At 49.4% G+C, this 27,885-nt stretch overlaps 12 protein-coding genes across 12 annotated transcripts; 6 read left to right on the top strand and 6 right to left on the bottom strand.

Annotated features, from left to right (window-relative positions):
• Positions 1–512: 512 nt before the first annotated feature.
• Positions 513–2,927, bottom strand: N7529_006553 (DEAD/DEAH box helicase; the record flags this gene model as incomplete). Its single annotated transcript, XM_057242080.1, has 9 exons — positions 513–895; positions 965–1,113; positions 1,171–1,364; positions 1,439–1,590; positions 1,689–1,768; positions 1,832–2,192; positions 2,244–2,379; positions 2,430–2,487; positions 2,551–2,927. The coding sequence occupies 9 exons, from the start codon at positions 2,925–2,927 to the stop codon at positions 513–515; spliced, it is 1,890 nt and encodes a 629-aa protein (XP_057097439.1).
• Positions 2,928–3,978: 1,051 nt separating this feature from the next.
• N7529_006552 (pantothenate kinase) lies at positions 3,979–5,581 on the top strand (the record flags this gene model as incomplete). Its single annotated transcript, XM_057242079.1, has 4 exons — positions 3,979–4,212; positions 4,351–4,633; positions 4,689–5,199; positions 5,257–5,581. The coding sequence occupies 4 exons, from the start codon at positions 3,979–3,981 to the stop codon at positions 5,579–5,581; spliced, it is 1,353 nt and encodes a 450-aa protein (XP_057097438.1).
• An 866-nt stretch (positions 5,582–6,447) lies between these two features.
• On the top strand, positions 6,448–7,923 carry N7529_006551 (uncharacterized protein; the record flags this gene model as incomplete). Its single annotated transcript, XM_057242078.1, has 1 exon — positions 6,448–7,923. The coding sequence occupies one exon, from the start codon at positions 6,448–6,450 to the stop codon at positions 7,921–7,923; it is 1,476 nt and encodes a 491-aa protein (XP_057097437.1).
• Positions 7,924–8,337: 414 nt separating this feature from the next.
• On the bottom strand, positions 8,338–9,760 carry N7529_006550 (glycosyltransferase family 31 protein; the record flags this gene model as incomplete). Its single annotated transcript, XM_057242077.1, has 2 exons — positions 8,338–8,667; positions 8,750–9,760. 2 exons carry the CDS (start codon positions 9,758–9,760, stop codon positions 8,338–8,340), a joined length of 1,341 nt encoding a protein of 446 aa, XP_057097436.1.
• A 485-nt stretch (positions 9,761–10,245) lies between these two features.
• On the bottom strand, positions 10,246–11,445 carry N7529_006549 (phosphopantothenate--cysteine ligase CAB2; the record flags this gene model as incomplete). The annotated part of the gene is made up of 1 exon (XM_057242076.1): positions 10,246–11,445. The coding sequence occupies one exon, from the start codon at positions 11,443–11,445 to the stop codon at positions 10,246–10,248; it is 1,200 nt and encodes a 399-aa protein (XP_057097435.1).
• A 572-nt stretch (positions 11,446–12,017) lies between these two features.
• On the bottom strand, positions 12,018–13,613 carry N7529_006548 (uncharacterized protein; the record flags this gene model as incomplete). The annotated part of the gene is made up of 5 exons (XM_057242075.1): positions 12,018–12,886; positions 13,173–13,273; positions 13,334–13,343; positions 13,401–13,473; positions 13,524–13,613. The coding sequence occupies 5 exons, from the start codon at positions 13,611–13,613 to the stop codon at positions 12,018–12,020; spliced, it is 1,143 nt and encodes a 380-aa protein (XP_057097434.1).
• A 751-nt stretch (positions 13,614–14,364) lies between these two features.
• N7529_006547 (putative esterase/lipase) lies at positions 14,365–15,243 on the top strand (the record flags this gene model as incomplete). Its single annotated transcript, XM_057242074.1, has 1 exon — positions 14,365–15,243. The coding sequence occupies one exon, from the start codon at positions 14,365–14,367 to the stop codon at positions 15,241–15,243; it is 879 nt and encodes a 292-aa protein (XP_057097433.1).
• A 723-nt stretch (positions 15,244–15,966) lies between these two features.
• On the top strand, positions 15,967–17,645 carry N7529_006546 (uncharacterized protein; the record flags this gene model as incomplete). Its single annotated transcript, XM_057242073.1, has 2 exons — positions 15,967–16,899; positions 16,965–17,645. 2 exons carry the CDS (start codon positions 15,967–15,969, stop codon positions 17,643–17,645), a joined length of 1,614 nt encoding a protein of 537 aa, XP_057097432.1.
• Positions 17,646–18,051: 406 nt separating this feature from the next.
• On the bottom strand, positions 18,052–19,101 carry N7529_006545 (uncharacterized protein; the record flags this gene model as incomplete). Its single annotated transcript, XM_057242072.1, has 2 exons — positions 18,052–18,968; positions 19,020–19,101. 2 exons carry the CDS (start codon positions 19,099–19,101, stop codon positions 18,052–18,054), a joined length of 999 nt encoding a protein of 332 aa, XP_057097431.1.
• Positions 19,102–19,871: 770 nt separating this feature from the next.
• Positions 19,872–21,668, top strand: N7529_006544 (SD08430p; the record flags this gene model as incomplete). The annotated part of the gene is made up of 2 exons (XM_057242071.1): positions 19,872–21,265; positions 21,323–21,668. 2 exons carry the CDS (start codon positions 19,872–19,874, stop codon positions 21,666–21,668), a joined length of 1,740 nt encoding a protein of 579 aa, XP_057097430.1.
• Positions 21,669–24,241: 2,573 nt separating this feature from the next.
• On the top strand, positions 24,242–26,239 carry N7529_006543 (Lipopolysaccharide-modifying protein; the record flags this gene model as incomplete). Its single annotated transcript, XM_057242070.1, has 1 exon — positions 24,242–26,239. One exon carries the CDS (start codon positions 24,242–24,244, stop codon positions 26,237–26,239), a length of 1,998 nt encoding a protein of 665 aa, XP_057097429.1.
• A 723-nt stretch (positions 26,240–26,962) lies between these two features.
• Positions 26,963–27,673, bottom strand: N7529_006542 (uncharacterized protein; the record flags this gene model as incomplete). The annotated part of the gene is made up of 1 exon (XM_057242069.1): positions 26,963–27,673. One exon carries the CDS (start codon positions 27,671–27,673, stop codon positions 26,963–26,965), a length of 711 nt encoding a protein of 236 aa, XP_057097428.1.
• Between the last annotated feature and the right edge of the window lie 212 nt (positions 27,674–27,885).

Raw genomic sequence — 27,885 nt, 5'->3', positions numbered from 1 at the left:
CACAGCAAATTTGCCATTTTCAAGAGACTTAAACTCGAGTGCGCATAAGGGATACAGAAAATAGGAAGTACTAAGTCAGTTAAAGATATTGTTATCGATGGCACATTTCTCAGCCAGCTAGCTCCCTTCACATTCACCGTTCCCAAAGGCCCGGTAGAGAAACCCACTAGATCCTAGAAAAAATGCAAGAGAAATCATCTTCGTGTTCAAAAATAAGCCCTCGTCCGCATTTGCTCTTCTTGGGTCCAAAGGCGTTCAGAAATTACGGCAAAACCAGTGTCGAAAAACCAAGCCGTCAACCTTGTTTGAGCCATATAGCTCGGGATCTTCCCCCGTAAAAGTGTCCCCGCTCTCCTCCTCTGAGTCCTTCTTGTTGTTCCATATTCGTTTTCGTAGGTTTTCCTTGCAGCATGGCTGACAACTTGAAGGCATACTGAAAACAGATCTACCAGTTGTTGTCCGACTTTGTGGATGTAGCATTCCAGAAGGAATCATCCTCCGCTTGCTTGGCACTAGGAGCCCATTGAGACTGGCCCAATCCACCCTTGCTGTTGGTGGCTGGACTTGGCAACGGATTCTTCTTCGGTGAGACCATCGGTTTCGAAATCATGAGCAGCTCGATTCTCGTCCCCTTCAATAGCATTGGAACAAGCGTCAGACCCAGCGTCGGATTTGGCACAAGGATCGGCTTCGTCTGCACCGGTATCAAAGAATTCGTCCTCTGAATTGTCGTCAAAGTCGATTTCTTCGCTATCGGGGCGGTACTGCTCCAGGAAGTCGGGGACCACCTGCTTGCATTCCACCAAGATCTTTACAAGGTCGTCGGCAAGATCTTCGTTGCGCTCATTGTAGAAGGAAGTAGCAATGCCTTCGTTGCCAATGCGAGCAGTACGACCTGTGGATTGAAGCAAAGAATATCAGCCAACGATCAACAGCAAGTGTAAAGCTTGAAAACATTACTTACCAATGCGGTGAACGTACTCAGTAATTCCTCCATGCATGGCACTGGGAAGATCATAGTTTACAACATGCAGGACGTTAATCACATCCACACCACGGGCAGTCACACCAGTGGCAACCATGATGGGACACTTGGCGGATCGGAAAGATCGCCTGTCAGATGAATTAGTAAAACATTGCCAAAAGCTGAAATAGAAAAATGATACTTACATAGAATCCTCACGCTCAAGCTGAGTCCGTCCACTATGGATAGAAGTAGTTGGCATTCCCGAGTTGTAAAGATAGTCATCGACGAAGTCGACCTGATCCTTGCTGTTCACAAAGATCAAAGTGCGAACAGGAGGCATGCTGATCAGAAGATCATAAAGGGCCTTCATTTTCTGGTTCTGATCAACCCAAATTACCTATAGTTTTCATTTCGTTGTCAGCACTGATCGAAATGTTTCAACATTGTAAACACTTCTGGTGGTCTACATACCTCTTGCACGACATTGCGGTGGGAGCTGCCGGCCCTTCCAACGCGGAGACGCACGTGGTCATCAGCAAGATAATCCTTAGCAAGCTTGCGGAATTCCTTGTTAAAGGTGGCCGAAAACATCATGTATCGGTGATCATCGTCCTCGTTGAGATCTTGGAACAAGTCAGCAAGATAGTCTCCAAATATTCTTAATACGGAGGCAAAGAGGCAAATCAATCGATGATTGTAGCAAATGCTTGGGTTTACTAACCTCCACCCGACATGATTTTCTTAAACTCTTTCTCCCAGTCAGAGTCCAGCATTTCGTCAGCTTCGTCGATGACAGTGTAACTGGTTGGTGGTTAGTATCCAGGACGCACATATATATGCATGTTGAGCTGTGAGTAAGCTTACCGAACACGATGAAGGGAAAGAACGTGAGTCTGTTGCATGAAATCAAGGAGACGACCAGGAGTAGCAATGAGAATGTCACATCCTTTTTGGAGCTCCTCGCGCTGTATACGTGCAGGAGCACCTCCGTAAGCAACACATGGGCGAAGCATTGAGCGATAACAGAGGCGACGAGCCTCATCAAAGATTTGGTAGGCCAATTCACGAGTGGGGCAGACAATCAAAACCAAAGGTTCCGCTCGAATGGCATCGCTAGCAGGATAAAATCCGTGGAGAGCACTGGGACGCGGTGCGGCCAGCTTTCTCGCCTTTCCCATCAGCTTGGAAAGAATGGGGATGAGGAAAGCACCAGTTTTCCCCGAGCCTATGTGAATTAGTATCTGAACTTCATCGATATCAAAGACCCCGAACTTACCAGTCTGAGCCACCGCGATCAAATCTTGATTTTTCAAAACAGCCGGAATAGCATAAGACTGGACAGCAGTGGGGCGATCATACTGGCAGAGGCGAATGTTTTCGAGCATGATCGGGTGCAAACCAAAGTCCTTCCACTGTGAAAGTTAGATTGAAAGATTGAATATCCATGCTCTCAAAAACTCACCTCGGTAACAGCGTGGATTTCGTTTGGGCTTTCCACATTAACCTTGTAATTATTCAAGCTGCTCAGGAAGAAGTGTTAGTTATCAAGTCAGTGCAATCATATCTACCATCTTGTCACTTACTCGTCAAGCTTGATACCAGCACGGGGAATTTCTTCGCTTCGGAAGAGCTGATCCTCCAACTCAGGAATAGCAGGACCGACATCACCATATTCATCCTTCCATTCATAGCGAGCAGCCACACCAGCCCAGTCACCGCGCTCCTTGCTGTTGAAGTCCGAGTAATTGAAGGGAACGGGGTCAGTCCAACCCTTGTCACGAGCAACCTGGCCAGCTTCTTCAGCGTTGGGGCCGATGCCAGAAAGCACACCTGCAGACACGCCTTGCTGCACGGGTGCCACGTGGGAATCGTGAACGGAGCCACTCGCATCAACGCCAGCATCAGAGCCGGCATCTGCAGCCGAAGCAGCAGATGTATGCTCATACTTATAGGGATCCATAGTGATCAAGGAAAAGATCGAAAAGATTAAAGTGACGTGGTTAAGACAAGTCAAAAGCACCAGGGAAAAGCGAAAAGGAAGAAGAGAGAGCAGTCGGGTTGAATAGCGAAGTGAAAGGCGCACCGAGACACGCGTTGGGCTGTCAAAAAAGGCAACTGCCACTTTGATCAAGTTGTTGAACCAGAACTCGATTGACCACTGGTTTTATATGAGGGAAGAAGTACCCATGACTTCCCAAATTGGAAGCTACGACTCTTTTTTCAGTACATAGTATAACGTGCATTGTCTATACATCTTCGCCTTCAACGTGTTCAATGCTCCAAGGCTTATATTCATGTTTTGGGTATATAATCATAGTCGACAACCTAGTTTTGGATATCTGCCTTTTTAACCAAGATTTTTGGTTATGCGATTCAATTGTTTTCCAATTGCATCTGCTCTAGGTCAAAATATGGGAGATGTAAGAGAAGTGACAGAAGGGATACCTGGCTGCATATGGCGTTTGAGACTCTTGTGCTACCAAACATGGCCGTAGAGTACCTAGGTAGAGCAAAGTTCAATCCCAACATAAGATGCACGAGGCAAATGAATCTATACAAAGAAAGCGACCTGTCACGTGCCATTTCATACCATGTCTCTTAAAGAAACCTTCTAATTCCACATTTAACCAGATGTATGTACACAAAACAATATATTCACTCTAATCGGCTAGAAGTGGAAATATATTCATTCTTGTTGCACTTATTCTTCATTGCAATCGGTTTTGGTAAGTGTGCAGCAGGTGTTTCATGAAAACGGAAGAATGCCAAGAGATGTTTGAGCCTTAGGAAAAGTTCACTCTCCCAACAACTCCGAACAAGAGTTCTGAAGATAATTCATAGAAGAAAATACCGTCAAGTGCAAAAGCCTCGGGAAGTTGAGGTCCTCGGCTCGGTATTGAAGTGGAACCCGCGTCCGTTTCGGGTAGAAGGAGATATACGCAGTAAGCGTGGGAACGGGTACCTCTCGTTCACTCTCCTAAGGGACCTCTTCAACTCCCACAACACTCACAATGACTCCCTCCGATCGTAAAGAGGTAGATCCCAATTCTCGACGCAAACGCCCCAATCGTTTGGAGGAAGCTATCACCAACCCCGGAGCTGTCAAAATCAACGTTAAAGGCGCGTTCATTGTCGATGACGAACCACGATCCAGGAGTCCCGTCGAGGCAGAGGGTGTGCATTATGAGAATAAGGATATTCGACTTCCGCACCATACAGGCGTTGTGAGCCATGTGGCTGTTGATGTGAGTTGCTCCTGAGCACGAGAAGAATCTCTTGTGCCCCGCACTGCGACCGATTCCCCCGCAATCCAAGGGCCCTGAAGAAACATTCCATCACACCACCAAACCAGGGCATGGCTGACGGTGCATGGGGGCTTACAGATCGGCGGAACACTTGCGAAGCTTGTTTACTTTACCCGGGAGCTGAACTCGGCGGATAACGGCGGCCGGCTTAATTTCCTCAATTTCGAAACCCACCGCATTGACCTTTGCATCAACTTCATTCGCCAGCTCAAAGAGGATCACCAGAAGCGCAATGGCTCAAAACGGGATGAACTATGCGTGGTCGCTACTGGTGGAGGTGCCTATAAGTACTACGACAGGCTGAAGGAAGAGTTGGATGTCAATATACTGCGCGAGGAAGAGATGGAATGTCTGATTATTGGTAAGTGGCAGTCAAGCATTTGCTGAGGGAATGGCTCTAACATGCTGTCAACCAGGTTTGGATTTCTTCATCACCGAGATTCCCAACGAAGTCTTCACATACAGCGATGCCGACGCTGAGCCGATGCAATATGCCGAGGCCCGACCCGATGTCTACCCGTACCTTCTTGTCAATATCGGCTCAGGTGTTTCAATGATTAAAGTATCTGGCCCAAGGCAATTTGAGCGTGTCGGAGGAACCCACCTCGGGGGTGGAACATTCTGGGGTATCATGTCATTGTTGACCGGCTCGCGGACCTTCGACGACATGCTGGCAATGGCCGACCGCGGAGATAACAGTGCGGTGGATATGCTTGTGGGAGATATCTACGGCATGGATTATGGAAAAATTGGTCTGAAAAGTACAGCTATTGCGAGTACTTTCGGCAAGGTGCTACGACTAAAAAACGACGCCGAGCAAGGGGCTGAAGACGGCGAGGGATTGATCCACGGTGACCCCAACGAGCCCAGGAGTGGAGCTAAAGCCAACGCAGAAGACATGAGTCGAAGTCTACTGTATGCCATCAGGTATGTTGGATATTTTCTTTTATTACCGTAGATCGAGTCTGAGCTAACGTGGATTAGTAATAATATTGGCCAGATTGCCTATCTGCAGTCAGAAAAGCACGGAGTCAAGCACATCTACTTCGGAGGTTCATTCATCCGAGGCCATCGACAAACAATGAACACTCTCTCATACGCCATCCGCTTCTGGTCCAAGGGCGAGAAGCAAGCATATTTCCTGCGCCATGAAGGTTACCTAGGCGCCGTCGGAGCCTTCATCCAACGCCAACCACAAAACTGGGGCCGCAGGAACAGCGTTGACGAGGTGGTGGCACCGCAGGCGGTGAGAAACCTCGTTCAAAACAACGTCCTCGGTCAACACAGCAGGTCGTCTAGTGATCTATGACACCCCGCCGCCTCATTGTGACTCTCCCCTTTCTCCTCTACATCGAGACTTGATACCCCTTGAAAGCAATATATGAACCATCCATTTTGCCGTCATTCCCTTTTCACAGACTGCTGAATTTCCCACCGGCCATCTGTGAATTTTCAATGTGGCTATTCCGTTGGGCACTTGTCCATCGGCTGTACGTCTATCTCTTATTTTGTGAAGCGATAATATTTTCTTCGCCTTTGCATGGTGAATTTGTTTCGGGCATGTTACCTCTGAAGAACGTACTAGCAAAAAGCTTGATATTCCATCTTTCAATTCGTAAATATGTTCACAGGTGTTCTCCATATAGATTTTTACTTGTTTTATATTCAGCGAGTTGTTTTGCATGTTATACTGCGCATTGGTTTCAAGGTTTCATCTCTGGTCGAGGATTGAGTCTATCTGTACTCTCGCCGAGGTCATCGCATCGTATCCTGGAGTTCTTTTTATCACGCAACGCTTGTGTCGTCGTCGTTTTAGCTTGCTTAGTTCTTGCCTCTTGCTTCTTCTCCTTCTCTTTCTTCTTCTCCTTCTTCTTCTTACCTTTGCATATTCATCCTCGTCGCCCCACGTTACTTGTCTTCCAATTTTGCTAGATCTGTTCCTATTTGCACTTTTCCTATCATTCCGATCATCTTTGCTCGTTCTCACGTCTCTATCCTTGTTGAAACACGGTAACTCTCGTTCTGCCACGCTCATTGCCGTTTTATCTTCACCTCAAGTGAATCTCATTTACTTGTGCTTTGCTTCCTCTTCTTCGAGTTTTCGATTTCGTGTTGCGTTTTCTGCTCAAAATTTACGTACCCATCTCCCGTCTTATTCTGCACTCGGTTCACATCATGGAGGACAATGTGGTTCACGTTTCCAATCAGCCAGAAGCCTTAAACGCTGGCTCTCCGAATGCCATTGATGAGTCGCATGTGTCACCAGCTGATCATGATATGGGTGAGGCTCCTGCAGAGGAGCAAGAGCTGGACGTACAGGAACGAACTATCCCTCAGCCTGCGACTCCCACTACTCCTACTTTCTCGGAGTTGACCCAAATGGATGATGCGATGCTACAGGATTCATTGGACCCTGCGTCGCCATCGCAGCTAATCACAACTCATACCCACTTTAACGATTCTCCAGCACCCCGAATCAGTTTCCAACCCTCTGATGGTGTCTTCATCATTGAGGAGCAGGTCCAACCCGTCAAACAGAAGCCGTTGTCAACATCACCTGCAACAACCCCAGCGTTTGAGCGGTACGCGGCAAATCAAAACACTCTGAATCTTCCAGGCAGCCCTAGAGCACCCCCGACTCTCGTTGTCGAGCGCACCATGGGCCCAAAAGGGTTTTCTCTCCCTACTAAGCTTTTTGAAAATCTTGAGCAATGGCACACCACCCACCCTAACAGTACAGAGCATCCTTGTGCCTTCAAAAAGCGTGCCCCAACCACCTGGGATAACTTCAAGATCTATGACGAGGATGCGGATGAGTACAGATTGTCAGTTTTCCAGATTACTGTTAAAGGCGCAGGCCGCAGGACCTCCCGTTACAGCGTCTTGGTGTTGCATTTGGAGAACGGCACAGAAGAACTGGTTATGCTCAGTTCAACTCGAGCAAAGATTGCAAAGCTCTGCAAAGGAATTTATGGAATGTATCTGTTTGCTTGGAATGTGACTAAGGAAAATTGGGAAGAAAAAGCTTGTGCTATCAAAATCTGGCGCACCGACAAGGAGAAAATAATCTTCAATACTCAAATGCTTGATGAGGGCTTCAGGCGCTTGGACAACAGCAGCAAAAGAAAATACCATGACAAGGATGATGAGTCTAACTTGCCCAACACACCTACACCTATGTCAAGAAACCAATCTCAAATCGCCTACGACCAGGAAAATTTCAAGACACCTACCTCTGCTGATTATACGCGGGTTCTTGGAAGTCCATTCATGTCTGACAATATTGAAAACAGGCGTGCCAAGCGCGACCTGAATGGTCAGGATACTGCACAGGCAGCCATTCATGCCTTGTCCATTCAGGTCGAGAAAAATCACTCTCTCGTCCGTTTCAAACTTGTTTCCAACGATAATGTTCAATCTCGCTACTTTGACACCGACGATGCAGATGTTTTTTTCAGAAAGGTGGGCGAATTCTTCAAACCTGCTCCTGCTGGAATTCTCTGCACGTACCCTGGTCTTGATGGTGTGCGATACATTGGTACTGGATGTGTCGATGAATTTAGTATTTTCATGGATGCCATTCGTCAATCATTTGTTCTTGGTGAAGAGACGGTTATTACCGAGGTAATTTCCGTTTCCTCACTTCATTAACATCGAAAATAGCATAGGTACATATGTACTTCCAATTTAAAACGGCCGTTGAGTGCTGAGCAAATGATACTCGTGGGTTCACATAAGCAAAATGAAGATTCGTCCACGAGTCTAGGGCTGTATTGACTGATCAAGCAAGTATATAATAGAGACCAACCGAGTACAAACGCCATACAGCATGTCTATCCAAATCATCATCAACCAAAGAGCCCAACAGAACATGGTAATACACAATGAGAGACGAAGCTCTCAACCAGAGCCCAAATTGCTGACCCCAAATACTAAATCCGGCCCTGCCCAACGATCACAAGCGTCGCCCTCAATGCAAAACTATAGATTCACAAAAAAAAATTAAAAACAATAAGCAAATAGCCTCCAACATAACAAAACGATCAGATCAAGCTATACTACGACCTAATCCCCAAACTCGGGGTTGGGACACAATCCCTTCTTCTCAATCAGATCCCGAATCCGAGCAGTGATCCAGCCAGAGGTGGCGTCGCCGCCGGGAACGGCGTTGCCGAGACGAGGGTTGGAGCTCGTGAAGCAGGTATTGTCGTGGAAAGAGAATTGCACGCAGGTTTTCTGCGCCTCGCAGATCTCGCGGCAGTCTTCGAAGGAATGAGCGAAGGGTTGGTCGTCGGCTGCTAGGTTGTTCCAGTTGAGACGGGTGGGTTGGGTTGCGATTTCTTGGTAGATGAATTCGCGGAAGAAGTCGCCGTGGAGGAGGATACGTTTGTTTTTCTATGGGAGATGGACGTTAGTGATGTGTAGGCGGTGATTGGAGGGAGATACAAATGGAGGAAGATCAGGATCAGATACTTACATCACGCCAGCGCTTTTGTTCAAACTTCCAGAGGTTCTCGATGTCGGTTGGGGAGAGATGGTGCATTGCGACGGCTATGAAGCACCACGGATGGCGATAGAAGTCGACGGTGAACTCGTCCAGCTCGCCGATATTAGAGTTCTGCAGGATCGGCCATGTAAAGTGTAGGTTTACGCCGGCATCGGCGAGAACCTTGCCTAGCACACAGTCGCCGGCCCAGTGGCCGTCCGTGTACGCGTTCAGCTCGAGCTCGCGGGAAGAGTACTCGTCCGATGCGCGCTGCAGAGCAGGGTTCGAAAGCATGAAGCCGGAACCGCCGTGCGCGAAGATGACATCTGCAATCTGGGTCTCCGTGCCCAGATAGTGCGGCTTCGTGTGATCGAAGCGGGCCAGCCAGGCGAGCACCGTCGGCCAGGAGACGTAGGTGTCTGCTTCGATGAAGATGAACCACTTGGCGTTGGGTTTGTAGTGGAGCGCTTCCTGGGCCATTGGAAGGAACTTCCATTTGTCGAGTTTCCAGCCCGGGTTGTTTGGTTTCCCGATGGCGGAGTTGGCCTCGTCGGCGAAATCCTGTTGTTCGAGGCCCTTGCGGCCGTACTTGACGACGCGGTTGTAGAATTCGAAGTCCGGGTTTTTCTTCGCGGTGCTGTCCATGTTGCGGAGGACATCGTGGATTTTGACGCCTTCGATTTCCTCCTCGAAGTCGGAATAGATCACATAGTGGGGGATGCAGCGCAGGGTTGTTTGGAAGTGGACGGGGACTTTTTCGCGGGATTCTGTCACTCCTGTCTTCATGACCACGAGCACATCCTCAATGCCGGGCAATGGCGGACAGAAGGGAGCTGGTTCGCCATTCTCGTCGAGGTCTGGGGTGGTTTCGGTGGTTGTGAAATGCGGTCGCCATGCGCGATTATTGTTATCGGATAGGGAGAAGATGTGGTAGAAGAAGAAGATCGCAACGGCGGTTGCAACAGCAATTAAGCGGCGACTGAACCTGCGACGAGAGACCATGATGAATTTGCTCAACTGATCAATCGGTCATCTTTCCAGAATTGATTCCAGATATTACCCCCTCTCCCAGGAGCTGAAGAGCAAAGAACTGGGGAAAGGTTGGCGCTAACAAGATGATCGACGCCGTGGTCTGCCGCTGACACAACGGAAGACGCGTACTTTTGTGTAGTACGTAGTAGATAATCCCTGGGAGCCTAGGAGGTCTGGAGCATCTGGAATTTCTAAGTTCTTAAATAATTCCCCCTTGACTCGAGCATGTTATCTTTCAATCCCTTGTTCATTTTACAATATAGGCGTCATTGCAGATTCCTTGGATGCTCATTCTAAAATTGTTATGGGTATCCACCCAGAATCGGGCAGTGCAAAATGAACATCATGACACGTAGGATATCGATATGCTGTTGATTCTATATACAATAATTAGAAATATGCCAAAAGATATAATCACTCTTTAATTTATATAAACGCCTTTTGGGGGACCAATTTCACTGCTTCGGTTGAATCTTTTTCTCAATCATCTTAGTATGCAGCTTAACCAACTCTGGAATGATAATGCTTTCAATCTCAATTCCATCCCGATTGGCATCCGCAATCTGTTCAGCCTCAGACTGCTCAAGTGGCACCGAGTTGCCCTTCTTCGCCTCAGCTAACCCAACTTGATCTTCAACACCAGAGATACTCTTACTGCGCCTGGACTTGGGAACCCGAATCCAGCGCTCTTGTGGCTCCTCAGGTGTAATAAAGACGACCTCCCACTTGCGCGTCGATAGCAAATTGCCAATAACCAAGTGGTGCGAGTAGCGCTGTAGCGCAGTGCGCGCCTTGTAAACAAGCAGCGAAGGATCCGTCTCCAGCTTGAACGAGACAACCATGCTCCCCTCAGGCGCCCAGCCATCTACCAAGCGATGCAGGAACTTAGGAACAGGGTCGAGGTTCACAACGAGCTTCTTGCGGTTCGAGGGCTCTTCCTCGTTCTCGCCCGTGTAGATCTCATTTGACCCGACTGCGCTGCCCTGCATGTGTGCCGGCAGTTCGGATGACTGAATCTTATGCTCCGCCATTCTACTGCGCGGAATGAAGAAATCACTCACGGCGGCAGCAAGGTAGAAGAGCGCATTAGGGCCGATAGGCCGCATGATCTTAGCCATAGAGCGGAGCTCGAACATGTACTCGGAAACAGTGGTGAACGGCAACAAGAGAAGGCGGTTGTTCTGTTTCGCGTAGCGGTATTTCCGTAGCACGCTGCGCATCTGGTCCTGATACTCGTCGCGGACCATGATAGGTCCATCGCCTGGATTGGATCCATCGGCCGAGGGCGGCGCCTCGTCCATGAAGTCCAGGAAACAGTTCGTTGAGTGGCTATAGTGCCGGGAGTACGGGAGCAGACTGTATTGCCGGTGGAGGAAGATCACGGCGTAGCCTTGCTCGAGGAAGTACTCGGCGGATGTGGCGCCACGAGTTCCGGCGGAGAAGTTGTCGATAAACCGCACTGTTTGCGCTTCTAGTGGTACTGTTGTGCCGCCAGATGTGACAAGTACTACACGGCGGTTGGCCTCCACGTGGAGATCAATGAATGCGCGAGCAAGCGCTTCATGTTTCGGCAGAGCCTTTGGTGGTGGGTACTCGTTGAAGTAGACAGATTCGGCTGCCGCCGGTTCCATTTCCGCGACTAATGGGGTTGCCATTGTTTTGAATGGTTGTTCTGAAGATTTTGTACAAAAAATTTGGAAGTGACTGCGAGAAATGGGAAGCTTTAAGAACAATTTGGCTTGAAGTGATAAGATGCCGAGGATGCCGCTTTGCGCCCTGCGTCTTTGGTGGGGTAGTTCTTTGATGCCGCTCAATGAGCTCCTACTTCCACACTCGGTCAGGATTTTCAAATTTCAATGATGCTAGTCGCACAGAATTTCTCAACGAACTTGCAGTTCATTCAAATTTAGATGTTGAGCAGGGATTTCGGCGTGAAGGACGTTGAGGCCGAACTGCCTGATTTGGCGCTAGCGCTCCCGTTTGACCGAAGATAGATTGAAACCGTCAAAGGTCAATGAAGTGTGAATCTTGATCTCTTTCAGGGCTTTGATAATTGATGAATACTGTACATGCAAGCGATAGATACACATCACCGAAATCGAGGCGCCACTTGCTGCGTCACGTGTATGCGGGGTGGCAGACGGCTACATCATAGAACTAACCTCCTTTGTACAAAGTCATGATATGCAATTTGAGGTCCTCTGTTATGTGAGATAGGGCTATCTAATTACTGCAGATAACGACTGCGGAGTGCTTGGCTGATCGTACTCATGCGACTTGCCATACCACCATGTTGCATGTTGCTCAAAAGAGCCTCTTCCAGGGCTGATTGCGTAACGCTTGCATCTTGGGAATCGATCAGAACAAATGCATTATCCACGGGACTGGGGGACATACCGTCGAGGTCACTGAAGCTGCTCCCCATACTAGGGGTACCATCACTGGCCTCACGGCCGGAAGTGTTAGACCGGCGCGAATTTTGACGGGTCCCAAGTGCTCGCTGAGGGCCTGAAATCGGTGCCCTATGATCTGTTCGTCCGGTTTCACTTCGAGGCAGACCAACAGGGCCGACAGAGCTCATCGAGCTAGTGGAAGACTCTGAAGCCACGGGTACCCTATGACCAGAGCGCTGATCCGGTCCCCGACGTCGCTGGGCAGCTGCTCGCTCGGCATCTAGTCGGAGGGTAGCACTGAGCTCTTGGGCTGGCCGTTCCCGATGGGAATGTCCTGATTCTCGGACAATTGGTAAGAACGCCGGGGTATCGTCATCATCGTCTTCGTCATCGCGGAGACCTGAGCGAAGGGTGGAGAATTTTCCAAATCGTCTGAACCGAGGAGCACCTCTTGGGTCATCATTGTCGGAATCTGTTTCTTCCGACGTGCTCGAAGACAGAGGCTCCTCTTCGAGTGGGAGAGATCGGGGCAAAGATGCCACTGGTGGTGGCTCTCGTCTGACAGCCGACGGTTGACGACCAAATGTGCCCCATCGTGATTCAGTGTCGGCTGTCGGCGTCTCAGTACGTGAAGGGGGTTGAGATCCACGGGCTTGGTTAGTAAAGGTGGTTGATGTAGCACTAGTACGCCGTGGTTCGAAAGCTGCGATCATGGTTAGATAAACATTTCATTGGCAGCACGAATGATGAGATGGAACAGAATGAACAAGACATCGGTCCATACCTCGTTGAGGGATATCCTTTTGTTGGGATACCTGCCGTGATTGAGCCCGATGACCTAGTCCTTGTCAACCTAGGAGTATACCAAAAGTAAGTTCAGAGGGAAGATATACCTGGCCCTGGCGTTTCTCTTGGTGGAATTCCACCCAACGCCCCACTCCCGGATACAGACCCTGGAGCCGGAGAAGGAGAATTCGACTGTGTCGTACCGACCTTACGCATCTGGGCCCGAACCTGAGATAACTGGCGATCATACAGCCATGCAGCTTGTTGAAGTAGAAATTGTAACGTAACTTCAAAGTTATCTGCCCTAAATCAATAATGTTAGCAGTCTTCATGTCTATAAGTTCCCTGGGGAGAGGATAGTCACAGGGCTTTCCCTGTGGCGAAGTCAGCGAAGTCAGAATGTGAATCATGGATCTGAAGTATATTCGTACAGTCTATGTCTCCTTTTGAGGGCCGTGAGAGAATATCCCAGAGTGCCTGATCTTTAGAAGCATTCCATTCCACCTGCTCTTCGTTAGTTAATGTCAAAGAAAGCTTCCTTTGAGAGAGCTTACAGGAGGTGGATCCTCAAATTCGCCTCTGGGAAATGGCAAACGGATGAAGACCGTATAGCTCGTGTCAACGGCGTCGGCCTTTGGGGCCATCTTGTAGACTGGTGTATTGACAGACAATGAGGTTTAAAACCAGATGAATTAGTGATAGTCGTTCGGCTCAGGCAAGATACCTTTTCATTTGATGATATCCAAGACTTGAAGGTCTAAATCTCTGCTTAGTTTTTTCTTAGTTGTAGATACCTTCCCGGGGCATATGATAGAGGCGATGACGATGACGATGCGAGATGGAGATGAGCATTGAGCAGCGTGACGACAGCGGGCAGTCATTCTGATTGGTAGAGAAGGTGCGTGGAAGACAGTGAGGCTCTGCGTGGAAGTTGCTCAATAGGGGTCATTGCGTGCTTATTGATAAGAAAATGTGAATCACCACCAGAAATGAGATATGCCGACGCACTAAGAAACTCGTATGATTGATTCATGGCACCAAACTGACTGGAGGTAAAGTATTTGGAGAACCATGTCAGATATTAAGTATTGATATACATAATGGGTTATTCAAGTCAATCTCTTACTCAATTCTCATTACATAGTTACACTGTAGACTGTATGGGTGCCTGAAATTGCAGGCATTCTTTTGCCTCTTGGTCGCATTACTCGCCGCAAACTGATTAGTACTAAAAACATGAAATTGTATTGTACTGAGCATGATGATCGGTAGATGATACTAATTATGGCCTACATTGCATTGGTCAAGATAGAACAGGTGGAGATCGGCATTTAGTGGCATGGCATTCTTAACTCGATACCTCGGCTCAGACTTAGTTTTAACATCCACTCAAGCATGTCGTTTCTCACTTATATGTTCGATAAATGCTTCGCAGTCATTTTGCGATTCATAGTTGGCCTAGCTGCCAATGTCTCTGCAACTCCAGATGAAGTGCGTCATATAAAGTCAAGAGATGCCGGCCGAACGATCAAGGTTCATCTGTATCATCCTTCTAGCTCGGGCCCATCACCTGTGCTCATTAACTTTCACGGGAGTGGATTTCTGCTGCCTCTCCACGGTGGTGATGATGAATTTTGTCGACGTGTCAGTCGTGATTCAAAGTATACTGTTCTGGACGTCCCCTACCGACTGGCCCCCGAACACCCTTTCCCTGCTGCATTGAACGACATCGAAGATGCCATCAAATATGTACTATCGCGCCCCGATGAGTTTGACCAGACCCATGTATCCCTCTCCGGGTTCAGCGCTGGAGGCAACCTCGCACTAGCAGCGTCCTCAAGCCTCTTCCCCCGCAACACTTTCCGTTCCTTGTTGGTTTTCTACCCCGTGACCGATCTAAGTTCGGATCCTGGCTTGAAACACGCCCCAGTTGCTGGAGGCCGGGTGATCCCTTTGTTTGTTGGACGTATGTTCAACCGCTGCTATATCCCTGCGGCCTTTGATAGGCGGGACCCTCGTATCTCGCCGCTCTTTGCCGAGGCAAATCGATTCCCCCAACGTATTCTTATGATCACCGCTGATGGCGATTCTCTCGCGCTTGAAGCGGAGGAATTGGCTCAAAAGATCAAGGATTTGGAGGGATGGCATGTAGTCAGCCAGCGCATGGAGAAATGCTCCCATGGGTGGGATAAGCACTCTCTGGGTGGAACCCCGCAATACGAAGCTAAAGAGCGGGCCTACCAATTGGCAGTTGACATGTTGAATGATAATTAACAGATGTATTTAAGTCTTTGTTTGAACCATGTTAACTAAACAACTCATGTTCCATGTCTTTGTTCCTGACCTGATCCATTTGAGTACAAAACGGGTATATTTGGCTCTCCGGAACGGACCGAGGTTGTTTCACTAGCCCTAACCCTACTTTCCTTATCGGGCAATCTTCGAGGTTTATGGATGTTCAACAGGGGTACGCATATAGTTAAAAAGAAGATAGGCACGTTGCAGCATTAAAAGGTAAGCATGAATTACGCAATCCGATAATTTTCCGAGATATATTAAAGTACGATATAAACTATAACCTATAACCCATGATTCTATAGTTAATCCTTACACCATATCATCTACGTCCATACGTATACAATGGCAATCCACATTTTAGGCGGTTTCACAATGACTCCAGTTTTCGACAACGGATAAACAGCCAGGGATTGCGTCAGGGTCACCCGTGGGTCAACGACTTGATTTCATTAAATAAAAAAATAAATAAAAAATAGGAGTTCAACTATCTTCTTTCCTTTCTGAAGTCCCCTTTATTACTATAAAGAACACGAATTTCTTGGCTTTGACCTCTCTCCTGTCCTTACAGAGCTTCACCCCTCATCCCCCTAAGCGCATGCCGTCATAGACCGCGTCTTTCTCGTCCATATAGTGGACGGGACCACTCTTCACATACCTTACTCCATATGTGCGCCCGCTGGTTAGGCGTCACAATTTCATATGGATTCATTCACGGGGCCCATCTTTGATGAGGCCCAATATCGCCAAGATGTCCTCCTTCTCTCCACATCAGAATCCGAAGAAGCGCAGGCGCAACAGCTGGCCATCGAGGCGCAACAACTAGGACTCAAAGCTCCGGAGATCGAGGCATCTGCGCCACTAGCTGCCTCCATCGCCTCAGGAATTGTCGGTTTTTCCTCGCCAGTGCTTTCTTCTGCTTCGTCAACCGATCGGAATTCAGTCTGTGGCTCCGTTACTCCGTCCTACGAGCCAGCATCGCCCTCTCCCTCCGCGATAGACCAGGTCGTCTCTTCCTTCTCAGATGTCGCAATTGCCTCAGATCGCTTCAAGCCCGGCAGTACCCGATCGCTTGCTACGCTTTCCACTCGTCCCACCTCGTTCTGTTCCAGTGAGGGAAGGACAGCTCTTGCTGGATATGGGTATCATAATGAATCATTTGAGGCCAAGTCAAATCGGCATTCGATGTTGAGTGTTGCTTCCGCCGATAAAAAAGAGAAACGACGGCGCAGCTTGAAGTCTGCGATTGGGAAAATTCACTTTCGCAAGAAACGCCCCTCTTCAACTCTCCTGCCTCCCGAGACGCAGATTACAATATCCAGAGGCGACAAAGGCGTGGAGCGTGTCTTCTTGGAACCCAAACCAGAGCCTAATGACCCTGGCCAAGTTATACCAGACCAGAGCACGAAGACTCCGCTCCCTAGGCTTGAAATTCCGCTATACAGCAAAGAGTCTCTGCAAAGGAGCTTGGATGATCCCGAGCTCAGTGAGATGAGTGAACGCCATAGAATGGAAAAGAATCGGCATCTCGCTTTCCAGGATGCGGCCTTTGCTATACTTCGGCGCCGGCACCAGACCGCTGTTTCTGAGCGGCGAGCTGACAATCAGCGCCAGGAGGATGAGAAACGCGAAATGGTTCGTTATCAATTAGGGGGTTTTATCCCTTCTCTACAATCATATACTAACAGACGTTTGTACAGAATATCGAAGCAATAGTTCGACTCGAAGAGCGACAACTTGCGGTAGAAATCGAACAACAACGCGAGTTCGACCGTGCCAAGATGAACTCACGCACTCGCATCAAGCATATGGAGGGATACTTCCGCAATGCAAGCCCACCGCTATCTCCCGCAGGAGGGTCGTCAAAAGCCGAACGCTCGTCAGATTCATTCTCTGAATCCGACTCGACTGCACCAGCCCGCGTATTCACTCGGCAACACATGGAGCAACTGGAGCAGCAATACCACAACCACGAATCCATGGATCAACTCCATGAGGCCCGCATCAAGGTTCTTCGTGACCGTCAAGAGCTCAAGCTTCAGGAAGCCACGGCGCGTATGGAAAAGGAACTAAATGACATGTGTAACCGTCACACCCAAAACATTGCTACCTTACAGAGCGAGCAACGACAAGAAGAGATGTTGCTCGCAAAATCCTTGGACACTAAAAAGACAAGTTTGCGCAAACGCTGGTACCTGGAAGAAGCTATCTTACGTCGGCACCTCGAAGTGCGACATGGCCAATTATATGGCCCCTTACCCCCTGTCTCATTCACAAGCACCACACCGGACACCCCCACCGCTGTTCAGGAATCCTCGCCCCTCGAATCGTCGAACACCCCGGATACGATTCATACCGGCCAGGATTGCGCGTCACTCTGATTGCAGAGCCCACGATATCACGACATCTACCTGTTATACCGTTGCATCCTCTCATCTCTATTGCTAATAATTAATGTTTCTGTTTTCGCTCTCTCTCTCTTTTCTTTCCCGCCAGAGTTGAGATATTTGGCTACTTGCGAGGACAAACCGCCTCTTCCATCCTTGTCATGACCTCTACCTATCCTTCTTGTAATCATTTTGAAGTCTGAGCTTGATCAACCCCGGGTCACCTTATATACACGCATTGCGGCGGCTTTTTGGTCTCATTTTTGCATAGCTTGGCGGAAACCATTTGAATAGACATTCTCAAAGTACTCATTAGCTGTACTTAACTGAAACAACTTGCTGAAAAGTTCACAATGGGGTATCTCGCGCGCTTAAACATAAACTCAATCAGTACAAAAACTCATAGTCCAGAAGGTGAAGCAAACAGTCCATCCACCCTCAACCTCTCCAAAACAGTCTCAACCCTCCCCCCACCACCAGTCATAGCATCCTCCGTCTTCTTCTCACGACCCTGATCACCAATAACAACAGCCCGCTCCACAATCCCAGCATTAGACAGCTTAAACCGCCCAACCCGCCCATCAGCCCACTCAAGCCTTATATACCTCGCCTCCAGCGCATCCGGCGCAAGGGAAATAATCCCTGTCTCTCGATCCGGCGATACATCAAACGGCTGCGCCCGACCCTCAGCATCAACAAGCCCCAGCTTCTCGCGCAGGAAATCAACCGCGTCAACACGCATATGCCACGCCACGAGCTCCCGCCGCAGCTCTCGCACAAAGCCCTGCAGATCCTGCTTCCGCACGCCCTTTCCGCTCTTCCAAGGCTTCGACACCGCTACCGCGTCGTCCCCATCAGACGCGCTATCCTCTTGTCCGCGTCCGCGCCCACTAGCTCGCGGCAGGTACGCGCCTTCCAGCTTGGCGATGGAGATAAATGCCGGGACGGTGTGTCGGTGGACGCTTAGTCTTTTCCCCGAGGGGCCGCGGTCTCGATCCTGTCGGAGAAGGACATAGTATGGTTTTGTGAAACGGCCATTGCGTGCGCAGACGTCGATGCGGACGCCTAGCAGGTTGGTGGGCGTGTTGCTTGTTGGGGAGGGGTCTTTGAATGGGAAGGCGGTTGCGCCGAAGGCGATGCGGTGGTGGTTAGATTTGGTGTGTGCGCCGGCTGCGTGAACTAGTGGGGAAAGTGTTGCTAGGTCGTCGTTTAGTGCTGTGACGGTCTGTGGTGTTGGTTTGCGGAGAAGCTTTTGGATTGGGTCTGTTGTTAGGAGGCTTGACGTGAGGATGCGCTTGCGATTTTGGAGATTGCGGACTTTGAGTTGTTAGGTTGAAACTTGGAATTTGGGGGGTTGGGACTACTGACTTTCTGCGCGGATTGAGGTTATCTCCGTGTCTAGTTCCTCCTCCTCTGGATCTGGTGATGCGGCGCGTTGCATTGTATTCATGTCCTGTTGAGTTGATGTTCGAGCGATCGCCATCTGCGGATGTTTGTTTGTTTGCGGCACGTGACTGTATCAACAACTTGGGGGAAAGCTTAGCTTCGGGAATTGTTAATTTTCCTGCAACTATGCCATCGCCAGTGCTTGTAGAGAGAATGGGGAGATCGAACTAAAAGGGCTTGGTTCATGGGAAATTACGCGTGAGATACCTAACCGACTTTAGGCTCAAATGGGCATTAAGTCCCACTGTGATATAGTTTTAGTTAGTGACCTCATTTGGATGAGTTCATCTGCAAATTTGTAACATGCAGATTGCCAGACTTCAAGTAAATCCTAGTATACCTCAAATCGATTTGAGTAGAATCAAAGCCATTTGTCTTTGAGTGCAAAAATTGATATTTACAGACCCTGAGATGCCCCGGATTTACAAGAATCCACTGGGGAAAAGCCAAGAGGCCAGCTTGCCTCAAATCAACTTTTGTCATCCTGCGGTTCGGAGATCCCCCACCAAAGTCCACATGCATTGAGGCTTCTTTCTTTTCATATATTCCTCTTCATGCATTCGTCACTCCTTCACAACTATCAGTGCAACCAACCAACGTGTTCTTCGGGTATCTAAGCATCCCAAACCCAACTCCGGTTCCATTTGAAGCCGATCCGCCCTCTTTCCATCCCTTACGCCTTACAATATCATAATACCCAATTTCCGTCTCTATTCCGACCAGGACGAAGTTGAAGACCTCGGAAAATTCACTCTACACCCAAATTACTCTCCAATGACACGCAAGAACGCGAACATCACTAAGCGTCGCTCCAAACCGAACCTGAAAGTTGCAACCGGGTCAAACGGACATGCGAATGGCAAGATGAACAACAACATTGAAATGCGCAGGAGGGACACTCCCTCCGCCGAATCTTCAGCCGATAGAACCGCCCAACTCATGTCGAGGCCAAGTTTCTCCCTCGATAACGAGCCTCCCTTCACCCCGCAGACCCCAATTCAAACAAATACAACCTTTAACGACCTGCCAGCCAGCGATCGCCGCAATTTCCTCCTTCTGGTCCTACTATACTTCCTCCAGGGGATTCCCATGGGCCTGGCCACCGGCTCTGTGCCCTTCTTGCTCAAGCCGTACCTCTCATACGGCCAAATTGGAATCTTCTCTCTCGCCTCATACCCATACTCGCTCAAGCTGTTTTGGAGCCCCATTGTCGATGCTGTATGGAGTACGCGATTCGGGCGCCGGAAGAGTTGGATCACCCCAGTACAAGTGATTGCTGGGTTGGCTATGATCTATCTGGGTGGCCACATTGAAGACATGATGGTCCAGGCTGGTGCCAATGGTGGCGCCGGTGTATGGAAATTTACCTATTGGTGGTTCATGCTGGTGCTGTTCTGTGCCACTCAGGATATTGCAGTGGACGGATGGGCTATCACATTGATGTCCCCACCCAACATCTCCTATGCCTCGACTGCCCAAACAGTTGGATTGACTGCCGGCCATTTCTTGTCTTATACCGTATTCCTGGCCTTCAACTCAAAGGATTTCGCGAACAGATGGTTCCGTGCTAGTTCTGGCGAGGGCGGTCTGCTGTCCCTCGGCACCTACCTCAGCTTCTGGGGCTGGGCGTATCTGATCGTGACTTGCGGGTTGGCCTTGCTGAAGAAGGAGGACCGCACCAAGGATCGCGACAGCATCATGGATGTGTATAAGAGTATGTGGAGCGTTCTGAAGTTGAAGAACATCCAGACCATCATTATCATCCACCTGATTGCCAAGATCGGCTTCCAGGCCAATGATGGAGTCACCAGCCTCAAGCTCCTGGACAAGGGCTTTGGTCAAGACAACATGGCTCTGGTTGTGTTGATCGACTTCCCCTTTGAGATTATGTTGGGCTACTATGCCGGTCAATGGTCCACCAACTACGGCGCCATGCGTCTCTGGGGCTGGGCCTTCATCGGCCGACTGGCAGCCGCTGTGCTCGCTCAGTTGACTGTCGTCATCTACCCCAGTGCCGCAGAAGTGCCAACATGGTATATGCTCACTGTCATTGGCGAGCACGTTCTATCGACCTTCATGAACACTGTTATGTTCGTTGCCATCTCGGCCTTCCACGCCCGAATTGCCGATCCAGCCATCGGCGGAACCTACATGACTCTCCTTGCAACGTAAGTCTCCTGTCGCAGTTGTCCTGATTATATCAAATTGCTAATAACCAACCCCAGTGTCAGCAACCTGGGCGGAACATTCCCCCGCATCTTCGTCCTCAAACTCGTCGACTTCTTCACAGTCGCAACCTGTCTTCCCCCAACAGTCGCTCCCCCTGCCGGCTCTCTCAAGGATGCCCTCATCACTACTGCATTCTCCTGCGCCCTCGAGCCAGAGAAGAACCGCTGTATCAACGGCGGCGGTACGTGCCAGATCGAACGTGACGGATACTATATGACCAACATGCTCTGCGTGCTGATTGGTACGGTCACCTTTGTAATGTTTATCAATCCGGCCGCAAAGAAACTGCAGGCTTTGCCGCTGCGCGCGTGGCGGTTGACTCCTGGTCCCGAGCAGAAGTGATTCCTTTCTGTCATGATTTGACTGTCGCAACGGTGTTATAATCCTCCTGTATACCTCTAAATATGGGTTATTCTATAGATTGAAAAAATGACTAGACATCTTATCTGCATTTCAAAATACACTGAATTTCTGTACGATTAATTTGAACACATGATACATCAGAGATTATTGGTCTATTGTTGTTCTATTGTCCACGCGTTATTGACGCGCCATTGAATTTCCATTGTTCTTGTCCTATTTGTCCAAAAAATGGTAATGGCACCTGGCCTCTCTTGCACTGTTTATACCCCTATGATTCCTCTTTCTCTGCTTTCTTTTCTTCTTTCTTCACCTCCCTCCCTGCTCGATCTCCTGGTGTGCGCCTCTCGTGGGAGAGCAGGGAGCAATGACTCCAGGAACTGGGTGTACATACACTTTTCCATTCCCTCTTCCCCATCAGTTGACCCGGCAGTGTCGGGCGCTTGAAGGGGGGCGACGCTGGAACATCCTATTTGAGTCTCTTAGGAGTTGACAATGCGAGCACTCCTACCATTTCTCTGCAGTTGGTGAGTCTCTGATAGTTGCGCAGTGGGCGTGCCTGTAAGGAAGTTATTGAATACATTGACCAGCATCATAACTGGGATTAGAAGGCAGGCCATGAACAGAGCTCTCCGTAACTCATCGAATGTTATCGCTCGCCAATCATATGCCCGAGGCTTCTGTATCTCCCACACATGAATGCCTCCCACACATGAATACCAAAGATACTGTCGAAAGCTGACGCTTGCAACCCTAAAGATGGCTGTCCATGGATTGCTCATGGGCCTTGAAGACTCCGATGAAAAATAAAGAGAAAGCATGTATCCATCCAGCACCCAAAAACCTTAAAAGACTCGTTGAGTGTATCGGGCTAGATCCATGGAAAAACAATATCACAGTCATCTCTGAGGCCATCTCGCAAGCCTCCAAACGTCCGCAAGGATGAACGTGAAATGCGCAAGCCTGAGCATACGAACGAAAAGGAAGCTCAAAGTCCAGTCCCACGGTCATCATCAATTCCATGTGACATGACAGAAAAAGAGGCGATCTCGTGTTTGCACTACCTGCATGTAAGACCTACTGTAGTCCCTGAGCCAGGCTAGCGCCTATTCGCCATGTTCCTGAATCGGCGAGACCACCATCTTCCCACCATCCAATAATCATCGCGAGAGCTTATTCACCTTCTCTGGCCAAAAGATCAGAGCCCGGACGAGCCGCGCCGCACATTATCCGATAGGACCCGTCAGGAACCAGGGTCTCGACAACGATCGCGCTCACCCAATGATTTGCTCAGGACTTGCTTTTTTTTCCCGATGCCAAGAAACTCTTATGCGAGACCCCTCTACTTTCCTTGGCCTAGCTGGTTTTTTTTCAGCTGCAGGCAAATGAATTCTTCGAGTCTATGGAGTCTCGACTGGTCGATGAATGTGATTGGAGCTGCTGGGCTCCGCTTCCTGCAGTTGTGGTTTTGTATTAAAATAGTCGGATCAGGATACGCTGCGGTACATAAAGAAGCAATTCTGCTGTTTTTAAGGAGGTTGAACTGCTTTTCTTTTGAGCAAATAAGCATCCGTTCGATCCTTGGGTCTCAATCTTGACTTTCGTCGATTATACACCTAGTAGCTTGTTGCTACTCATTACTCCACTATGCAGTTGCTTGCCGTGTGCTTGACGCTTTTTGGCGTCTTTTCTTCGGTCACTGCGTTGCCCAGTGTCCAAAGTCGCGCAGTTCTTGCCTACAGAAGCGTGCGCCGTGCCCAATATTTGGTCTTTTTTTTGGTCAAACCGCTAATGTTTCATAGTGGGACCTCCGCTTCCTCAGTGTTGCACCTCCAACTTGCGACCCTAGCCAATCTAACCTCAACTACTCCATCTTCCACCGCTACGGAGCCAGCCCGCGTGCTTGCGAAGCATTGGATACCGTCTCTTTCAACGCGACAAACCTCAAAAGCATCTCATGGAAGAGCCCCGAGCCTACGGATCAACAGGATATTTGCATGTTTAAAACTGCTGATTGCTCTGGTGGGAACGACGCTTTCCTGGGAACTATCACCAGTGGTTGGGATGTGTGTTACCTCTATAATGGCTTTTTGGGGTGGACTGTCATTGACCATGGCAAAGATTGCGTTTGAGCAGCGGAGGCATAGATCTATGGATCTATGGATCCTTGGATCTGGATAATTCACATGCAGTAATTACGAAAATAGTATAAATAGTCTTAAATAGGATTAATATATGTATTAATTAACGGGGCAAAGGATTGTGGACAATCCAATCACCAGTGAAAACTGGCGATCTCAATGGTTTAAGCCAAGCCCCAAGTGGAGAGAACCTCCTCAAGCGACAATCTCTAAGCACATGTTCTCTACACAAACTGAGCTATTTGACAACGGACGACACACTATTTCCAGAGTACAAAATTGCACAAAATAACCACTGCCAAGCTCAATAGAGCCGCCATCTCGATAACGCCAAAGAACCTCGCCAAGCCTCTAAGACACAGCCTTGTCGATCCCAATAGGTTCCACTGGACCCCAGTCTCAAAATGGCCCCCAATGGGCCCATGGCCCACGCGACGCGGTCGCAGTGATTTCTCTTTTCCAATTCCTATTCACTCCATTGCTTTCTCGTGTGAGGCTGCTGCAAGGAGATGTTGCGCATACCCATCGACATCCCGCGATAGTACTTCGTTACCCGAGATGCACCTCCGGTCTGGGTTACTTTCGTGGATCCAGTCGCTGCATTCCAGCGCCGTGGCTGCGGCTGACGCCATTCGCACGGGAACATGGAGAGAAAACCAATATCAGCTCCTTCAAGGAGCGCAACAGCAGAAAACCAAGCGCACGTTTACCTTCGCAGGGCTGACGACAGCGGCCATTCTGTTTCTTTGGCTTCTCGCCTCCAATGGGCAGCATGGTCCCCTCGACAAACGCTCATGCGAGCATCCAGTTGCTCGCCTTGTCTATGATGCCACGAAAGCGTTCAACGAAACCTTGGAACACCAATCTACCTCGTTGGCCGGAGCCGTGGCTGAATACCAACGACGGTATAATATGCCACCACCTCCGCACTTTGACGAATGGTACGCCTTTGCGACGGCACGAAACACTGTCTTGATTGATGAATTCGACACTATCTATCACACTTTACAGCCCTTCTGGGGGCTTGAACCCCGCACGATTCGTTCGCGCGTAAGAGAGGATCTCGGATTCGACAACCACGTTATGGGTGTTGCTATTCGAGACGGCAGGGCTATGCATTTGGGCAATGGCCAGGGAGAATTCCAGAAAGATGCCACGCTCAGGATTCTTGAAAAGTTTTCTCAATGGCTGCCAGACATGCTATTGGAATTCAACGTACACGACGAGCCGCGAGTGGTCATTCCACATGAAGAACTTCACATGCTGATCACCAGGGGCTATGAAACTCAAGCTCGGTTAAACCAGAACTCGACGTTGTCAAACATTTTCTCCAAGGGCGATTCGCATGACCCTCTTCCACCAGAGGAAGTCTTCACGAGCAGATTCAACAACATTGAGCGCCAGGAGACCTGGCTTTACTCCCGACTGTCATGTCCACCAGACACACCCGCCAAGTCTCTCGATGGCAACGCACCAGATAACTCCAGTGCGTACGCCATAGAGCCTTTGGGGTTCGTCTTCAACCACACTGCCGCCAGTGACATGTGTAACAGCCCGTCACTACGACACCGCCTCGGTGTTTTCGAACGCCCAAACGCTTTCAAGCTAACAAACGAACTTACGCCCGTCTTCTCCATGTCCCACCCGTCCTCATTCCAGGACATCGCGGTCCCTTCGCCATACTACTACGAAGGCATCGCGCACTACGACGAAAACACTTCAGTCGAGTGGGAGAACAAGAGGCGCCAACTCTACTGGCGTGGCAAAACAACTGGCGGACATAGTCGTGGTGGCACATGGGAAAATTTCCAGCGTCAGCGCATTATCGGCAATTTGACCCATCCCCGATCCCCCCAGTATTTGCTCCAGCCCAAAAGCGGCTCAGCTTGTATCCCAGGTCGCACCGAAGGCTGGGAGGTCCAGCAGGCCAATAGATCCCAGATAGAGGGATTCTTCAATACGCATTTCGTTGAAATCATTGATTGCGACGAAGACTGCATGGACGAGGAAGAGTTCTTCGACGACGTCGTAGAACCAGATCCACCAGAAGAAGCCTGGAAATATCGGTATCTGCTCGATATGGATGGTCATGCTTACAGCGGACGATTCTACGCTTTCATGCGCAGCAAGAGCGTCCCGTTCAAGCTCACATTCTTCCGGGAATGGCATGAGGACGTACTCGTTCCGTGGGTCCACTATGTGCCGATTAATAAGGATGGGAATGAAATTCCGGAGTTGGTGCGCTTCTTCGAGCAGGACCCTGCGGGTCAGCGGATTGCGAGGTCTATTGGTGAAGACGGCCAAGCTTGGGCTGCTAGGACGATTAGGAATGATGATATTGACGTTTACATGTTCCGGCTTTTCTTGGAGTATGTTTTCGACCACGCATTGGTTTCGTGTTGGTTATGCTGACTTACTTTTCTTAGGTACGCTCGTGTACAAGATGACCGGAGAGAGAGCCTTGGTTTCTCTTTGACGGCACCCTTATGAAAATCGTTCCTTCGGAAATCTGCTTCGTGCAGCGAACAGGATTTAGCTGCAGGACCCTTTATTAGGAGGCTCTGTGTGAAGTATATGATTTCATCTCCATTGGCCGTCCATTCATCCCAGGGGATGAATGCATGTCCAGCATCTTCTGGAGAATTCTACTTACAGATGTCACATCCGAACCTGTGGTCGGTGTGTTTGATCACGGGCCAGAGTCAGAATAGATGTTTCGCCCATGTCAACGGTATCGTCTCTGCCAATTAGAGGAATTGGAAGAGCGCCAGTGAGCACAAAGTCTCTGCTTTACCCCTCTCAGTTGCGTACTTCCCGAAGCTTCCTTGAGAAGCTACCTTCTGGGTTGAGGTGGAGTCTGAAGGACGGTCCAATACGCGCTGGCTGTTCCGCAATTCAATCTTGTTTGCGGGCTTGCGATCGCAGATTCCAAGGACCCCCGGGACGATTCAAAAGCCAATTTGTTAGATTGGAAGGTGAAGCAAAACTCCAGAGTGAAGATAATGTACGATAAGAGCCCAGGAATCTCAACCTCGGGCATCCAAATATTCTACTAATTACAAGCATGTTTAAGATCGCCCTTGACCTCTTTGACTGTAGAATCGAGCACGTATCTCGCATATCCGCGATGCAATCTCAAGACCCAATTGGGGATAACCTTCTGCTGTTCCAACCCCCCTCTGCATCAACAACTTCATAATCATGAGCGGTAGCAAATCGCACATCAACAAACTTCCTTCCTTCAATTTCAAACGGTTCAGACACACTCATCTCGTGCCGCACACAAGTCATCAACCGCCAGGGATATCCCCATCTCGCGATCTTTTCAAAGAACACCCGTGGCTCGTCAGGTAACTTCATCGAAACAAGTAGTCCATTGCTGTCCGAATCAGCACCCGGAACCCGCTGAACAAGTAGTCCGCCGTTGAGCAGCACACGCGGGGCTCCGGTCTTGTCAGGCGAGAACCCATACTCGGAGTCGCCTGTATCGCATGGCGTCAGGTTGAAATGAGTAAAAATACCAATCAGCAGGCCCTCTGCTCGTAGGACCTTGCTGTTGAATACAGATCTGGCCCAGGCGTTTTCGAGCTCGATCTTCGTTGGGGTTTCGGTGCTTGGGATTCGGGCTTGAAGGGCTGAAAGTGGGATTGTCGCTGCGTAGATGTCGGTGTATGCGCAGTGCTGGGTGAGAGGATCTTGCGGAGTTTGTAGCGCCTGGCTGCCCGTTGAATGGGGAAGGGCTGGGTATTTCCTTTCCAGGTGGCTAAGGCCGCGGTGAACGCTGTAGCTGGTGATGCCGGTCGCCAACGTGGTGTAGCCTAGAATACGGAAGGATCGCCCTGGCATTGTGGATGTGTAGATATACTCGATTGGAAGCAGTGCGCAATGAACAAAGGAGGACAGTCAAGGCAGCTGCCTGCCTGAGTACTTTCGTACTTTGGGGGCCAACTTGGGCCCCGGGGAGAACGGAAGCCATGACCAATCCGTTATTTCCATGTTTCACAGCCCATATAACAGATGAATCGAGTGTTTTGAGCAATTAGATATGATTATAAATA

This window comes from Penicillium soppii (genome assembly GCF_028829465.1).
Source record: "Penicillium soppii strain IBT 18220 chromosome Unknown utg000005l, whole genome shotgun sequence".
Taxonomy (NCBI): Eukaryota; Fungi; Ascomycota; class Eurotiomycetes; order Eurotiales; family Aspergillaceae; genus Penicillium; species Penicillium soppii.
Note: the sequence above shows the minus strand (reverse complement) of the source record. Positions and strands in the feature narration are given on the sequence as shown.